Source organism: Lichenostomus cassidix, chromosome Z (assembly GCF_008360975.1).
Source record: "Lichenostomus cassidix isolate B80296 chromosome Z, HeHo_3.0, whole genome shotgun sequence".
NCBI lineage: Eukaryota > Metazoa > Chordata > Aves > Passeriformes > Meliphagidae > Lichenostomus > Lichenostomus cassidix.
In genome coordinates this window covers 52,481,138-52,498,909 of record NC_139511.1, presented here as the reverse complement: position 1 = coordinate 52,498,909, position 17,772 = coordinate 52,481,138, and the positions used below count along the sequence as shown (strand labels likewise).

At 35.6% G+C, this 17,772-nt stretch overlaps 1 protein-coding gene across 1 annotated transcript in view; it reads right to left on the bottom strand.

Moving 5' to 3' along the window:
* The window catches only part of JMY (junction mediating and regulatory protein, p53 cofactor), a 66,513-nt gene that overhangs the window by 33,155 nt on the left and 15,586 nt on the right, over positions 1–17,772 (bottom strand). Inside the window, exon 2 of the mRNA XM_085042296.1 lies at positions 13,801–13,974. Coding sequence (XP_084898422.1) covers positions 13,801–13,974 — 174 coding nt within the window. The remainder of the gene's footprint in view (positions 1–13,800; positions 13,975–17,772) is intronic.

The following is a 17,772-nucleotide window of genomic DNA, read 5'->3' as shown; positions in this document are numbered from 1 at the left end:
CTCTGAAGCCAGCAGAAGACTTGCAATTTGTTTTAAAATTAATAAAAACATAGCTTTCTCTCTCAAACCTGAGAATTTTTACACACTTGTCACACTACAACAGATTACATATCTTATATCTTAATTAAAAATTTAAGCCTGCTCATGCAATTAATACAAAGTATTAATTTTGAGAATTTGTCATATCTATCAGCCAAGAAGACACTTTACTAGTATACAAAAAACCTCTCAAACCAAAAGTGCTCATGTGTCCCCAAATGTCTGTATGTGCCCAAAAATTTCAACCTGACGTTCTAATGCCTCAAGTATTAATCTTTATTTCACAAAGCTTCTGTGTGGTCTAAAAGAGCTGACATATCGACAAGAGGGAACTCACGGCAGTCTCAATATGAGATATAGAGTAAGCTCCATTTTATTTCACCAAACGAGAAACTTATATACTGTTACAGACGTTACTAAGTACAGTTACACACGTATCTGCAGTCTGTTCTCACACATTCAGGGATCCTCCTGTTGACTCCCTTATTCTTTTCTCATAACACTTCTGACTCCCTATTCTTTCCCATGACATTCTTCCCACAGCTCAGAAACACAGTTGTGGTTCCTAGGTGTTAGTTTCTCATAACAGCTTGTTAGGATTTTTACTGAGGCCTGACTATGCTGAGGCTTTGTTCAGGCCTGTTTAGTTAGCATAAGTTTTGCTGGAAAACTGCGTTTTCCAACAAAGAGCCACTCCACTCTACAGTTCAATTGCAAAGGAAGGGTTTTTAAGTGACTGCTCAGGACCTACTTCTGCATATCCACTTGCTCTGACTCTTAGAGGGATGATTTTTACAAGTAAAAATAAACAGATATTCATTTGAATATCATTCATAGAAATGAACAGATGTTAATTTCTAGAAGAACATTTAGAGTACATTAATAAGGTACTTTAATCTACACCTTATATATTTCCAAAACCCTCAGAAAGGCAATAGACAAAGTATTATGTGGACAAATGGTAAGCCTGCAAGATAGAATGACAGGTCACAGCCTATGGAGCATATATGTACCATGTTTTCCACAGGCATACTTAGGAGTGGACAAACAGGTTTCCAAATAAATGCCGAACTGTATATGCACATATATACACACACACACACCAGTTAATTACACTCTGCTGAAATTAATGCTTTCCATTTGCACAGAACTCTGAAACAGCAAATGCATTTGTGAAGCTGGATAAAAACCAACACAGTTAAAAGTCTTCCTTTTCTACTTGGTAGAGCTGAGGTAACTTGACACTGAATTGACACAGGATCACTGAGTAATGTGAGTAACATTCTTATTAGGCATGAGTTCTAGGCAAGTAAGAAGCCTCAAAGTAACATTTTTTCATAAAGTTTTGTCTTCCAAAACATTATTCACACATGGTGCAAAGGAAGGTTTTATGACTGCATAATACAGTTGTATCTTTGTTCCCTAAGGCAAGTATTTACAAGTAACAAAAAAGGGAAGTGTCTTCATTACCCACAATCCCAAGAATGTCATCCACCTACCACCACTCACACTAAAGGTACTCATATAGCAACACAGAGAAAATCCAAGAAGCCTTGGCTTTAGAAACTAGAACAGATCAACGACTTGCCTTAAGGCTGCAGCAACAGTGGCATGCTTAACGGAAGTCTGAAAAGATCCCCAGAAAGATAAAAGGATAGAAGCATTTCCCTAATGCTGCTTGAGTTGACCTGCCCTCATGCTTATCCCACACCTACACATCTAGGCAGACAGTCAAACTCTTAGAACCTGGGTCTTCAGTGTCTTGAAGTGCAATCAAAAAACTAAAGGTATAACTAATGTTCATGTTTGGACTTTGTATTCTGCAGCTTGTGTAAAGAACACACATACACAATGTTAATTTTCTGGTTCTGAAGCCATGAAATAATGGAGGATGGATGTGCTGGTTTTGGCTGGATTAATATTCTTCGTATTAGCTGGTATGGACTCTGTTTTGGAATAGTGTTGCAGACAGTAATATAGGGATATTTTAGCTATTGCAAAGCAGTGCTGACAGGGAGCCAAGGCCTTTTCTGCTTCTCACCCCCTGCACCAGTGAGGAGACTCAAGTTTCACAAGAAGTTGGAAGGGGAAACAACTGGGAGAGCTGACCCCAACAGACCAACACAGACATTCCATACCATAGAGCACTGTGCTCAGCAATAAAGCTGGGGGGAAGTAGGGAATGTTCAGAGTAATGGGTGTTTGTCTTTTGAAGTCACTGTTACCCTGATCTCTTGGAGATGGCTGAGCACTTGCCTGCCCATGGGACGCAGTGAATGAATTCCTTGTTTTACTTGGTTTCACATGCACAGTTTTTGCTTTGCCTGTTGTTTTTATCTCAACTCATGAGTTTTCTTAGTTTTACTCTTCTGATTCTCTTCCCACCACCCCACTGAGTTGGAGCAAGCAAAGAGCAGTGTCAGGCTTAGCTGATGGGCAAAGTTAAACCATGACAAAGAAAGAGGCTCTCATTGCTATAAAGGCAGCATCCAATCTACAGGTGAAGATGGAATCCAGGTGCCAGTGGGGAACAGTCTTTGACAGGTGAAGAATCCCACGTGCTTTCTTAATAAAGCTGAATACCTAGGAGCTAAGGACGAACTTTAAACTGAAAAGCTTGTTCCCTTCACTTCTGAAGCTGTTGGACCAGAGTTCCACAGCCACAAACTCTCCACAGCTATGCCAGCCAGAAAGAATGAAGCTCAAGATGACGAATTCTGAGTAAGAAAAGTTAAGAGAAAGCAAGAGCTGCACATGCTCAGAAGAGCCAAGCTTCCAGGCTGGAGTAACAATCCTCAGCAACAGAGATCTTTGTTACTCTTTGGATACACAAACCAGGATCTAATTTTGGGAAAAGCAGACTTGTCATAAGGAGACTCTAGAATGGCATTCAATGAATAGAGTCTGCACAGCCTCCTTGAAGACTGTTCCCCCCTGCGCTTCTATTAAGTCAATGACTTTTCTGAGGGGCAGCAAACTTTAAGAGTTGCTTTGGTCCCTCAGGTCTAGCCATCTGATGTTCCCTGCTTCTCACTGCAGGCTTGTGATGTTCCTGCCCAAGCTTGCTTTGCTGGGTTTGCCTGACGTACATGCCCTGTGGCTTCTGAGAGCCACTCCATTGACCCAAAGGTGCTCCAATGTTCCTTGTGGGAAAACCAATCTCTTCAATCCAGCCAGCTCATTCCATCTGATTCAATTTCTCCATCAAAAAAGAACAATAGTTCTCATTAAAAAACCAAACCAAACAAATAAACCGCCCCCCAAAACCACACCAAACAACAACAACAAAAAAAAAAACAGTGTAAAAGAAAATACTGATCGCAACATTTCCAAAAGCAATTACAGTCATTCTTTATTATTTGATCATAATTCTTTATAATCAAAACCAAGTGACTATGACAAACTAGAAGACACAGGACATACAAAAAGCCATTTCTGGCCATGGAACTGGCACACTTTGGGGAAACACATTAAAAAGAAATGGTCATACTGTGTGTGCAGCACCAACCACTTAAAAGAGGAATTACCAGTTCTCAAATACAACCTACCTAGAGAATTATTATAATCTACCAGTCATTAATTAAATTTATGCTTGTCATACTTTCAGGGCAGGACAGACAATCTCCAGAGAAAAACAGAGGTGAACAACTGAGACATAGGAGGAAAACATATATGATTCCCCTTGCCAAATGGCTGTATGGGCATTATATCCCAGACCAGCAAAGTGCCATGACAGAAGATCTATACAAATATATATTAAATCACAACATTCAATTTAAATAATGTAACTGAGGCACATCTATATAGAAGATAGAAATTATTTCCAGTAGATGTTATCACAGGAAGTAGAAAGCAAGCCCATGGGGAAAAAACAGTAGTTTAAGTGAAGAGCACAGCTGTAATATGGGGAAAAGTTGGGGAGTAAAGGTAAGGAACATGCCTCTTGAGGTTGCAGTTTTTGAAAAGGCAGGCTTCCACCCCACCTACAAACACCTTCATGACAGAAGTGACCACTCCCTCAATTTATCCTAGCTAAGAATTTAACAAGGAAAAGGGAGTAACACCAGGACCATTAAATATCAACACGAACAGAGTCATGAGTTTTGAAGGCTTTGTTTCCTATATTCTCTTCAGTAATTAATCACCTAGATGTAATACAGTAACTCTCATCATGGAATTAAAGGAAGCTCTTATGTGCTTCTGCATTCCATTGACTGTTTGCAATGTATGCATAACCTGCTTATGCTTTATTTTGCTCACCTTTATGATGCAAGCATCTTCAGTTTTTATAGTTCATAAAAAAGCAGAGGTCATTGTAGAGACTAAACAGAAATAATTTTTAAATTACTACCATCCATGCTAGATGTGACTAAAAGAAGGCAACAAAGAATTGAAATGGAGTGAGTGAAGAATAACTACAAAGTGCTGTCATCTAATGACACCTCTTGTAAACCCGTGCATCTAATTTTGATTCAACAAAAATTTTAGTTAAAAATTAAGAAACTCTAATGTAGTTGAAATTTCTTCCTCACCTAAAAAAGCTCTTCAATTACCTAACATTTTCTCAAAGTAAGCTTTTGGTCTGGAATTGCTCATTTGGACTCAAAGTTCTGGGGAAAGGCTGGTCTAACAGAAAAGCTTCTCATCTCACAACTACATCAGAAGCCAAATCTACAGGTTCTCTTCTACTCATCACTTCTCAATACAACATTCTAGTTATTTTTCCTTAAAAGCCCTGTATTCTCTTTGAGAGGAATCCAAGCTTCACGGTAAAATTTGCTATGATTTTTTTCTCCTGATGATGAAACTTGCTTTTGTAGACTTTCATGTTTTACAAGTTTTACTTTGAATGATCCTTTGAAGCTAAGAAAATTATGACAACTTTCAAAAAAGTGGTTGTTGCAAAACACACTAAAAGAGGTAGAAACAGCAGAAGCCATTAACTTCAACACATCACACAAACATCTATTTTCATCAGCTATTGCTTCAGACTAATGGAACATAAAAGAACACATTTCAACACTGTATTGATATGTTTCCAAAGGAGAACAAATGAATTCTTTAGAGAAAACAAACTGAAAGGAGGTTCTTAAACTAGTCCATAAGTAAATGAGGCTATACCAACAGAGGCAACACAGTACTGGAAACATCCTTCTCTCGAACGGTTTGCAAATCATTGGAAGAGAATAAAGTAAGCTTATTGTAAGAAAATGTGAGAAATAGGCCTGAAACAATGGGATACAGATACATTGTACATTTACTAAGTGAAGGTCTTTAATATTTTCCATGTTCTTTCTGGAGAATGGACAAGACTGACATAAATAAGACTTGGCCTAGGCCATGTAGTAACTGGGCAGGGATATATCACATCTCTCCAGCTCCCTTTGTTATCCTTCTCCTACATGGACTTGCAATAGGCAGAAAAAAAGAAAAATGTGAGATGTAACAGCAGGTCAGTTAATTATAAGAACAAAAAAAAAAAAAGTAAGTTGAGTGAGCACTGCAGATGAGTGGCAAAACACAAAATGGAAATGGCTTTATACATAAAAGCATGATTCAGCTCAAAGGCTCAGCTATCTTCCCTGTCTTCCCTAAGCTAAGCTCCTTCCTGAACACTCCAGGAGGTCGAACAAGCAATTTTAACTACAGCCTGCTAGGCTGTAGGCTATGCCAGAAAGCATGCATTTCTGCTTCATCATCTGGTCAGAGACTTCTCAAAGTTAGTCTTACTAACTTTTTTTTTTAGGTTCTTAATTTAACTGTGCTCCCAGCTGTTACACAAACCCAGCACTATCTACCCAAATATGTTGTAATTCCATACATACACCCCTGAGTGAAAGCACTCAGCTTTGTAAAGGGCTTTACATTTTTACTGGATTTTGTCCTCAGGAATACAGACATAGACTTCAACGTTAATACATAAAAACTCAGTTTGGTCTAGATTCCTCAAAATATCTGGCACCTGGCACTAACAATATAAACTACAGGAGTTTTCATCATCTTAAAACATAGGAGAACAACATACACAATTCAGTAAAGACTGTAAATGAAGCAACAAACTAAAAGGAAACAAGATAGTAGGACATACAGAAAGAAGACTGAGTAATAATGTCATTGTACTGTGAAGTGTAGTGGTGCATGTTTTTTCCAGAACTATGGAGTGTGGAGAATGCTGAAAAACTAAGAAGTAGTCAGAAGATAAAAATCATAGAAGATACAGGTTATGGGAAGAGTAAGAGGAAAGACTGGGTTTATTTAACTGGTTTTCTCCCCCAGACACATAAGTATTTATGAAAAGAGCATTAAAAACACTAAATTACAGTATTTTGTATTAGCAATTGACAGAACTAAGGCTAAACTGTGCATCTTGCATTATGCCTTCCTTATTTAATCATCTGTATACCATAAAACTATTATTTACATTTCAGCTCCACTGACTGAACTCTAGACTAAAAGAGAGCTCACCTTCAAAAAGAAAGCTTTTATTTTAAAAAAATGTATTTCAGAGAAGACATATTCCACTAGTTATTTGAAAATGTTGTTTGAGCCAAGTCAACTCAAAGGCTAAGACAAGTGGGCTTGAGGGTTTCCAGACATTCTAGATTCTGTTTGTGCATGAAAATGATTGGATGGATTTTTAAATCTTCAGTTAAAAAAACCTTAATATACACAACAGACAAAATGTTAAGCACATGTATCACGAGTTCATCAAAATATGGTTGACAACTTTTATACACAGATATACTGAAAAAAGAAAAATAATGACAAGTATTAAGACGAGATCTGATTAAAGACATATAAAAATTGCCATGAACACGGGTACTGAAAATAACTGTAACACACAGAAAATAAAGCCTTACAAGTTTCAATATAAAGTTAGCAAATACGATGAAAGCTTACAAAAGGATTTTTTTTCAGAGCACTACAGAAAAAAAAACAAAGTACTAAAACATACTAGATTTCAAACTATTTAGAGATTTTAGCTAAGAAATCTCTTTGTAAAATTTAGACTCTCAGTAAGTTTTTCAACCTCTGAAGGCCTTTGGTCCCTTTCCTTGACCTCCACAGCCTGAATAACATTGCATCAAAGTCTCCTCAAAATCTCCTCCTTTTTATCTTTCCTTATCTCCAACACTGCAAAAGAAAAAAAAACCCATACATTTCTAGGTTTCACCCTCCTTGACTCTAATCCTCAGGGACACATAATTTATTATTTTCTGCATGTTTAACAGTCTTTCAAAATTTCATCAAGATGCTTTTTTAAATGAATATACTGACTCTATTTTTCTGCACTATTTCCTCCATTACTAGCACTTGAGAAAAAAAATAATTAAGACAAGGTATGGATACATTGGTAACTCCCAACTTCTCTTACAGCTTACAGGCTTCCTGAGTAGATGGTTAATCTGAATCATTAATAGCCATGGATGACTCTGCCTCTTTCTGAACACAAATATATTTGTCTCCACAGTTAAATTTTGGAAATTTATTGCCACAAAGCATATAAAGGTGTACTAAGAGTTTATTTTTCCTTTATTTGTAGGGTATTTTTAAAGCACCACAGGTTCACTGAGTTACCCCTATTTTCTATACTTTCTGCCTCTTAACATCCATGATTTATGTATCTTTCTTACATGAATCACATGCTTTCCAAACTAAGCCAATCCAATTCTTGAACTCTGGTCTTGCACTGAAGATGTTTAATATGGAAACACCCTTACTTTCCATACTGTAACTATTCTGATACTAATGCATGTTTTTGAGAGGAAGAAACTAAAACTGCAACATTCAAGATGCAAGTACACCATGAATGTATACCGAAGTGTGATGTTTTCTATCTTGTGCTTGGATTTTTTTATCTCACTAATAATTCAAAACCTTTTTCTTTCCTCTTTCAAAATGCAGAATAGCAAGCTATTTTCAGCAAAGTCCTCAAGATAACTCTTACACATTTTTCCTTGAGAGCAGCAGTTAATTAATTTGATGCATAAGAATGTGCATATACACTTTTGGAAGTTGTCATCAACCTTCTGCACATGTATACTTATAGAAATTTCACCTACCATTTTATTATCCAGCCCAGCTTTTTGTACGACAACTTTTTAAAAAATGAAACAATAAACCTTCCAGCATTCAAACATAATCATATTTTTCTACAAGTCTTATTCATCAGTTTCATAGCTGAGCACCCAGAACAGTTTTGTACTCTACTCATTTTGCAGACAGACAGATTTAAGCAGATACACGCCACAGTTGTGCAGCGAGCTGCCTCTTAACAGGGAACTAAGCTTCACTAAATGATTTAGAGTATCACCCTGCTTTGTATCAGATCACCTCTTTGGAACATTTTATTTTTTTAATAAAGTCCATATACTCCTGACTTTAAGTCAGCAAAATGTTCTGTTCTGAGCTCATACAATAGTCTAGAGGATTTCTGGCTCAGATTGTTAACAAAGACTGATATACAACCCTTTTGAATCAGACTATAAAGACAATCACAGCATAATTTGCCATACTGCATCAGATTCTCAAACAAGAAAGCAGTATTTTCCATGAAGTTTCTGACTATTTTGCATAAACAGATTTCTTCCCCAGTCTACAGGTTCTTCAAAAGCTACATTTATTTAAGTATTATTCCTGATGATGTGAGGATACCTTCAGCTACAAATATATAAAAAAAAAGTTAAAAATTCTTTGGAGTTTCACAGTTTCTCCATCAAGTACTACCTTAGGAGTTTTTAATCAGACATTTTTCACCAACATGCCAGTAAGTCACTAACTACTGGAGGCTGTGGTTCACAAAAGCATGATAATGAAATTGAGTTGAATGCCACACAAATAATCTACACATTTTAATCAGTGCTCCTTTACTGTCCTCCACTATGCCTTCTGTAGTTTTGTCTTCACTTGAAGACCATGATTATAAAAGGTTACATGAAGCTTAAAAAAAATGCACAGTTTAAAAACCAGCCAACCAAGACATCAGTTATTCAAGAGCCAGTGATAAAAACATGGCTTTAGTAGTAATACAGAATTTATCTGTTTGATGTGTGGGAACAGCACTCCAAATCAAGAGTTTGAAGTACTGATAATCCACTCCCTTCTCCAAAACATCTTTAGGTGATTGTGAGACTTCTTTTTAAAGATATCCTGTGAGTATTTTTTTTAATGTAACTCTAGGTTTTGCTATGTATTCTCATCACTTTCTTCTCCCTTGAACTTACTTCATACTTTGTGGAACTATTTTTAACCAAAAGTTTACATCTTCCATACAATATAATTTATTTCTAAGTATTTAATTTTGCATTAATCAAAGTTAAATTAGTTATGAAGTTCACTACTGCAATTCATCACCATGTATTACACATATCCACATAGAGTTGAGCCCGTTGTATTTTTAACTATACCAGAATCTGCATGAGCTTGAATGGGAAGCAAACCGACCTAATAAAGAGTCTAAAACTTTTAGAAGCAGGATATTATGAATTATCAATGTATATGCTGCTCTAATCTCTAGCTTCCTAGACCTCAATATTAATGTATTCACAGTCCTTAAAATCTCCCCACATTCAAGTGAACTAACATGCAAGTAAAAACAACACATAAGCAATGGAGCTAAGAGTGCATTTAACACATTTAACATATGATATGTTTTCAATGTTCTCATTTCCTGGAGATGAGCTGAGAAGTAATAGTGGCTCTAGCCTTTCACCCGTAATGAGATACTATCAGCTCCAGTTAAGCAAATCCAGTCCAACTCAGACCTTCAAGAATGCTTGTTTTGAAGTTTTGCTGGCATCTACATGTAAGTTGTGAAGCGATTTGTTACATTTTATCTTTAGTCAATACCAAGGACATCAAAAAACCCTCAAGCATGAAAAAAGAAGGCCTCCCACTGACTTCACTTGGCCTTTGATCAAACCCAGTGCCTATCCATCATGTCTGTGAAGTACTGTCCACAATTACAAGGCCATAAAAATTCTAAGTAGCAAGGTAGTTTCTTGTCTCTATGAAGCCTGGTGAACACAGCTGTACGGACATAAAAGGCTTTGGGGTTTTGCCCCTGAAACTTTTCTTTTGAAATATGGGGGGGTTTTTTGTCCATTCTAAATAACCAGATTTGGTATACTCTATCAAAGAACATTTCATATCTTAAATGACTTAAAGCTTGATCACAGTCACACGTCAGTAAGTTCCATAGCCAAGTACTAACCTGGTCCATTCCCTTCTATACTTTATGAAGAACACAGCACTATATATGGAGTATCTCTCAAAGTTTAGATTTAACTTTCTAAAATCAAAGGAACCAGAGCAGAGATATTTACTCCGATTTCTCTAAATTTCAGAAGCTCTTACTAGCCTTTGTATTTCCAGCTACTGATGCCTACTACCTCCCGCTTTTCTGCTATGACAATGTGTATTCTTCATATAAATAAGCAAAATTTTCACAATTACTTATTTTGGTTAATGAAAAATCTGTAGGCATAAACATGAAACATTTTTAGAATCAAAAATGTACCTTTTCTTAGTTCCTAAGCAGTGTGATTCTTAGCAAAAGGTGTATCTTAAATTCAATTTAGAATTCATAATTAATGCTAGATAAAATAATAACCACTGTTTGCCCTGTGGTTTTAGGTTCATAGTCGTCTTCCCAGGTCTTGGAAGAATATACAGACAGCCCTAAACATGGAACACAGAATTTGAATACCAAGTTTCATTTGCCGGGTGCCTATGTAACATCTAAGAGTTGAAAATCAGAAGAAAAGGTCTGGTAACCCATATATTGAAATTACCATGCTAAAACTCACTGGTTGAATGTCTTTACATATCATTACATCTAAACCAGCAACAGTTCGGAATTAAATTAGAAAATGCCTATACCAATCCAGATTTTACGTATATATAAATTACAACACTGTCTTCAATTCCTTTATTATGCCTTCTCCAGCATTTAGTGAACATATGGACTGTTTGGTTGGCTTATCAATACAACTTTTCACATCTGCCTTACAAAATATAGGCATACTAAACACATAAAGTGTGTTTACTAAGTGTATCTTATATTTTAATATTTAAATGAGTACCAACTTGCTTCTTTGATTTCTCAACTTGATAACAGCATTCATTACAAGTTGGCTTTTATTTGTGTGTCCCTCACAAAGGCCTTGGGGTGAGTAGGGTTGTTCCCATATCATACATATAAAGATTTAAGTCCAAAACACAGCTGTGCTTGCAGTGTTCAGCTCTTTCAAGAATGCATGGTATTTGGTAAGTATCCTGACATGCTTGGAAGGAAGTCCCCATGGATTTGAACAGCACTTACAAATAAAGAGCATTTATATAAACAAAACCAGGTTTCTGATGCTGGAAGCCCAAAAAAGAGAGAAGCATATCACTACTGAACACATTGTTCTAGGGTCTGATGACTAGTAAATAATAAAGTAGAATTTCACGAGTTACTTTTCCACAGTGATGTTTCATTTCATAATAAAACACTCTTTTCTCCTTTCATGATATTTTACCTTTTTCATTATGTTTTTTAAATCCAGAAATATTTAAGTACTTCACAAAACAGCTTTGACTCCTCAGACACCTCAACATTCCAATCTTTACACTAAATGAAACAAAATACACCTGAAAAATTAGTGTACAATCAAATTAAAATATAAAACCAAACAAGATTCTACCATGTCTACAATGGACAACAGTAATCTCCATTTCCAAGCTTTCACATGTTTTAATTTTGTTATGAACTTTCATTCTGGGCTGTTTGGTTTGTGTTTTCCAAAGAAGGAATCTGGATACAATACAGATGTCCTTCTCAAATAAGCCTCCACTGATCAGACGCAGCTTAGTGTTTGTTTCTCCCTTGCCTCCTGTAGGCTGTCTCTTCCTTAAAATTTCACAGGAACAGCAGAAATTTAACACCAGACGACATATATTCCAAATTTTATGTCTTGCTCCAAAAGGAGAAAACACTCTTCCCTAAGATTACGGGTGATGTAATTAACTTCCTTCTAAACTCTCTGTGAAAACTGACAAAATTAAACCTATTAAAATTCTTTAAACCTCCCAAATTCTTAAAAAAACCAATCAACGAAACCAAATGGAAACAACTTCCCCACAAATCAAAACCAGATACCTAATGCAGACAAGGTCTGAAACATTAAAGCCTGCCAGAAAACCATATGCAGCAAGTTAATACAAACCATTTCATGCACAAGTTCTATTTATAAAGCATTTCTTCAACCCTAGCTACCCAGTATAATATATGTTTTGTCATCATAGATACAAGTACTGCTTTCTCTCAAACGATGAAAGGAAAAACAAGAGATGGCATCTTTCTCTACTGCATTATACAGATGACCAAATTTTTTAACTCAAAAATTGCCAAGTTAGGAAAAGAACAAAATGTAGATCAGAAGAAACTATGTACAGCTAAAACAATCAACCATAGAGCACACCTCTGAAGTTTAGCAACGTTACTCTTTCAGGAAGAATATGAAATTATGCATTTTAAAATCAGAATTCAAGACATTACTGAGGTTTAAAAAAATCAAAACAGACCAAAACACAACACAACTCTTAATCCCTATTTCCTGTTCACTGTAATATTTACCTTCTCTTATTTGACAAAAGAACAAAAAAGGCATCTTTTTCTCTGCTACAAACACAAATAAAACGGGAATTACTTCACCATGCTTTGAAGAAAGCTTTTTAATAAATGTAGTGTTTAGTCTTCAACTGTATAATACATCTGAAAAACAGATTCATGTTGATTCTCTTTGCAGCAACATTTATCATTCAGGAGAAAAAAAAAGTTAAAATATCATGATATCATAAAACCAAGTTCATTTAAGATTGCTAAGCTTTCTGAAAAATTACTTTAGGCACACAGCAATGCATCAAAATAAAACTAGTACATCGTAAATCCTTTCCCCTCCCTCCCTTATTCTTTCTCAAAACCGGAGAGAAACACTGTTTTTAAGTTTAAACCAATAAAAATAATGTTGGCTAATTGAACAAGGTGACAAGCTGAGATAAAATGACATTTACAATACAGATTACATGAAACAAAATTTTAGCTTAGAATCAGAAGGCTGCAGTCTTCATAATCTGCATGGGAACTAATAATTTTATCAAAAGTTTTTCTGAGATGCAATAAAGATAAGATTTGTTAATTTTGGCTAAGCATTCAAGATTAGAATTACTTTCAAATATAACAAATATACTCATTTTAGAACAGTTTTACCAACATGCAGTATTCTTTGGATGGCTACACTTTTTCAGCTCTTAGGAAAATATACCATTGAAGTGTTACAACAAATTATATATTTTAATACGGTTCCATGTGTTTTGCAACATCAGATAAAAATCTACTGACTTCCCACAGTTCACCAGATTGTCTCAGGAAACTAAAATAAAAAGTAACTTCCTATGTAATCCTCTAGAATTAGCAATAATATAAATACCGCATCTCTTTATATTTTATATATCATTCAATATTCCCAGTAAGCACAAAATTTTAAGTTTAACCTATTTAATTCAGTAAGACAGTAAGATAAACAGGTGATGGTTAGCTGCATATGTCAGATGTTCTCACTCTTCAAAAGCACTCATCTGAGTGAAGAGCCCAGAAAAATAGGGTTAGTATCTAGTGGGAAAAAATATCACTTCATATACTGCATAATAGAACTAGTACACAGGAACTAAAAAGCAGAATTTCCCAATTAATACGAATATCAGTTACTTTTACCCTACCTTTATCTGCTGTCTTCTAAGCATTGCAAGTTCCCTCATATCTCGGAATGGTTGCAGTAAGTACTGGTAGAGCTCAGTGGTTGCTTCTGCAAGACTACTGTAGGCTTCATCTTCCATTTGGTACAGTTCAAGCAGCTCTACCATACTTTCTGTATTCTTATGTTTTTCCAGAAGCTGCAGGAAAAGTACAAGTTTTAATGAAAATATTGGAACATCCATGCTAAAAGTGAAAGTAATTTAAAAAAACCATTTTTTTAGGCATCCTCTTGTATCATCTTCCCCTTCTCACAAAACCATCAGACAAACAAACCAAAAAATACTTTATCCCCAACACACATCTTCAATTTAGCCAGTTAAGCATGAGCACATCTTTAATAACCTTAACTAGGCAGCACTCCAACTGTTTTTTTCATCTCCAAAAATTTCTGGAAGGTAACGAATATGAGCACAAAGAGCACAAAAAGCAACTTAGCACAACAATTTATAGTGTAGTCATCAGGTATGCTACTTCAGACACTTCCTACTTTTGGGTATCACAGCGAGGGGGAAAAGCAGTGACAGGAAAGGAGACAAAAAGAGAAGTTGCGTTTTGAATTTTCTAAATTTTGAGGGTTTTGGTATCAGGGTTTTGCAGTTTTTTTGTCAGTCTGTTCTTTAGACTCACACCAGTCCACTACATCCATTGTGGCCTCAGACACAGAGAGGAATCTATATGAAACAAAACTTCCTAGAAAATTTAGTCACAAAATTTCAAAATGCATGAAGTTTTTTTTTTTTTAAGCAAAGGAAATTACCTAAGCATTATAATCTTCAAAAAATACTTGAAGTATTTTTATACTAACATCTATGTAAGAAAATACAACATCAAAATCTCTCTGTTCCATCTCTTTGCTCTTATGAAACAGAGAATTCACTTGTTTGTACAAAAATACATTTGTTTGCACAAACTGGCTACAATGTATGAGGCTTTTTTTGGTATTATTCTCTTTTTGCATCTATTTTGGGCATTTGCCTGAGCAGACTTCACATGCTTCTGGAAACCTTTCACCATTTCTAATAAAAAATATTCAGCTGTTTAATAAAAACTAATCTCATACAGACATGTGGAGTACTTGATGCATTTACAAAGACAAGATTATCTGAAATTAATTCCTCTTATATAATTTTCTAAGTCAAAGTCTCTTGTTCTTTATATTATCATCTCAAAAGCATATATTCACAGTCCAAGTTTATTTGAACTTAACAAAGACTAGAAACACTGTGCAATAAACACACCCTATCTTCTGTCTGTTCATTCAAGTTAGATGCTAAGCCTACATGAAATACTCTCTGTACAGTGAACTGTGTTTTAATTACCAGACTGGGCAAGAAAAGCTTCTTTCTTCATAATGGAAAGCTTGTTTTAGAACATCTCTGCAATTCTTCCTTTGAAGCACTAAAGATTGGGCAAGGTTAGAGAGAGAATGGAGAGCAGAATGCAAAAATGTTCGTAGTGGCTTTCTTTACATATTCAGCATAAAGTAACAGTCAGATCCATGAAAAGACAGGAAGAGCTTTCCCTTATTAAGCCTTAGCAGAGAAGAAAGGTCTGGGAGAGACAGTGTAGAAGAGAGGTGAACTCCTCAGGCAAACTTTTATTACCTGAACAGTTTCACACAGAAAATTGTTCCTATTGCAAAGTCATTTCATAAGCTCTTCTGCTCTTCCAGTAGCACACAGTATTTTGTAGCAATTGAGTTCTCATTGAGAACACTACCATTGGGCTTGCAATCCGTAAAACTAGCACTTTATTAACTTTCAGTGTTGGGACACCTGTAAGATAACCTGAAACCATACAGAGCGAGACACTCTTAGATTTGTGTCTTAACTTCCCTATGAATTTCACACGTTAATTCCAAGACACTGTTTGTTTTAACCAACCAGTCTAAGAAGACACCCCTCTTCCTCAGCTCCACTTCTTGTGACTAGGGCCTAAAAGTACAGTTGCCATGTATCAGCTTTCTCCTACTTTCCCCACGCATGATCAGAAATCCCTCTGCAGTCCCAAAGCTGTCATTATCCCTCCATCAAGCAACTGCACCTTTCTTCTCAAGCCACCCATTGCAAGAAGGAGCAACTGTACCAGTACGTGACCATCTCCTTTTAGTTGCTTAGGCTATTAGTATCTTACTATTAAGTAAATTTACACCTTTGTTTCATTGTGAAACCCTACTACTCTACTAGGATACAAATGCTACAAGGCAACAAAACATGCCAATTGGAGAAAATGTAATAATTTAAATATAATTTAAAGAGGAATCTTAGGTAAACTTTTTTCAAGCACAGAATAATACAATGCACAGAGCTTTTTCCTTGCTATTTACAGGCCATTCTTATGACCTATCTGAAAGTTCTTATCTTTTGGTAGATGGGCACAATTTTGCACAAGCTGGAGTGAAAGTGCCAAGAAATAAAGGACCATTTCAATTTTATGACTATCAGTATGGTACAAAGACATCTCAAGGACACTAAAAACTAGTAGCTACTTGTAACTAGTTGGCTGTTCAGGAAAAATCACGTCCATCACTGAAAACAGTAGTGATAAAATAATGAATTATCAATACATTTCTGTACATACAAGACGCAAGTAAATGGGCATAACTTCGTGGTCTCATCTGTGTCCAGTTCTATTTAGTCTGCTGCTGGGGTTACCCAAAACCTAAATTAAATCCTAATTCTGAACTCCTTCGAACATACCAAACCTCCAACAAAAAAAACCAAACCCAGAACTCAGGGTAGGTTATTCATAATCAATTAATATAGAATATTAATTGACTATTAATATATATACTCATAATCATATATATATAATTATGAATATATATACGAATATATATGTATATTCTTTAACTATTAACACAAGCTAAATTTCCATTCTTCATCCCTAAGGGAATAATGCATGCAGAATCCATTTCCTGTAACTTTCGGAATGAAAATGGTGACAAAATTTCATTTAACCTGCAGTTACAAAAAAGGATGTAACAAAACATGAAAAATTACTTAGAAACCAAAGAGTATCATCTTATTTGGTTTAATGCAGAGATCAATGAGCTCTTCAATGGGGTTATTCTTCTAAACAGGTAAAAAGGTTACCAGCCTGATAGTATTTATTACATACAGCCTCATTACACCCATCCATCTATCCAGATCCCATTTTCATGAAAAACACTTATCTTGGACATAAACGTTCAACACTACGTTCAGCTTTGGGCCCCTCGCTATAAGAAAGGCATTAAGGTGCCTTTCATGGAACTGGTGAATTGTCTAGAGAGTAAGTTTTGTGAGATTAGCTTATAATATTAAAATAAATAAAATAAATATAATATTAAAATAAATAAAATATTAAAGTAAATCAAAATATCTGACTCCTTCTGATAAAAAATTGCTGCTCGCCATACCAGCTACCATGTAAGCAGGAAGCAGAAGCAGGCAAACTATATTGTTCCACATGGAATGTGCTGCCTATTTTTCTTCCCCTAAGAGGGAGAGATGGAGGTGGAGGGAGAGACCTACAAAAAACTACATGGGATTTCTAGATACGTCACTGCTCAAACTGGTACAATTGCTAATTTAAAACCCCATTTGAAAAGGTGTATTTTTCTTTTAGCAAATACCCAATCTTCACAAGCTGAGTAGATTACCCTCCTAAGGAAGTTCTGAGCTAACTATAAAAATATGAGCTATATGAGCTAACTATAAAAATCAACTCTAAGTTTATTTAACAAAGAGAAATAAGATGGTATAGCTAATACAGCACTTGTAAATACCACTGCCGACCCTTTTCCCTAATCTTGCCTGATGCAGGCTGGGTTACTGTGGTTTATCCTAATGGAGTAGTACTCCTTCACTAAATGTGCATTATGTCTTACTGGTGACTTTTTTTTTTTTTTTTACTCCTGACTGGCATTTTTTAACTGAAGATTGTAGCCATGG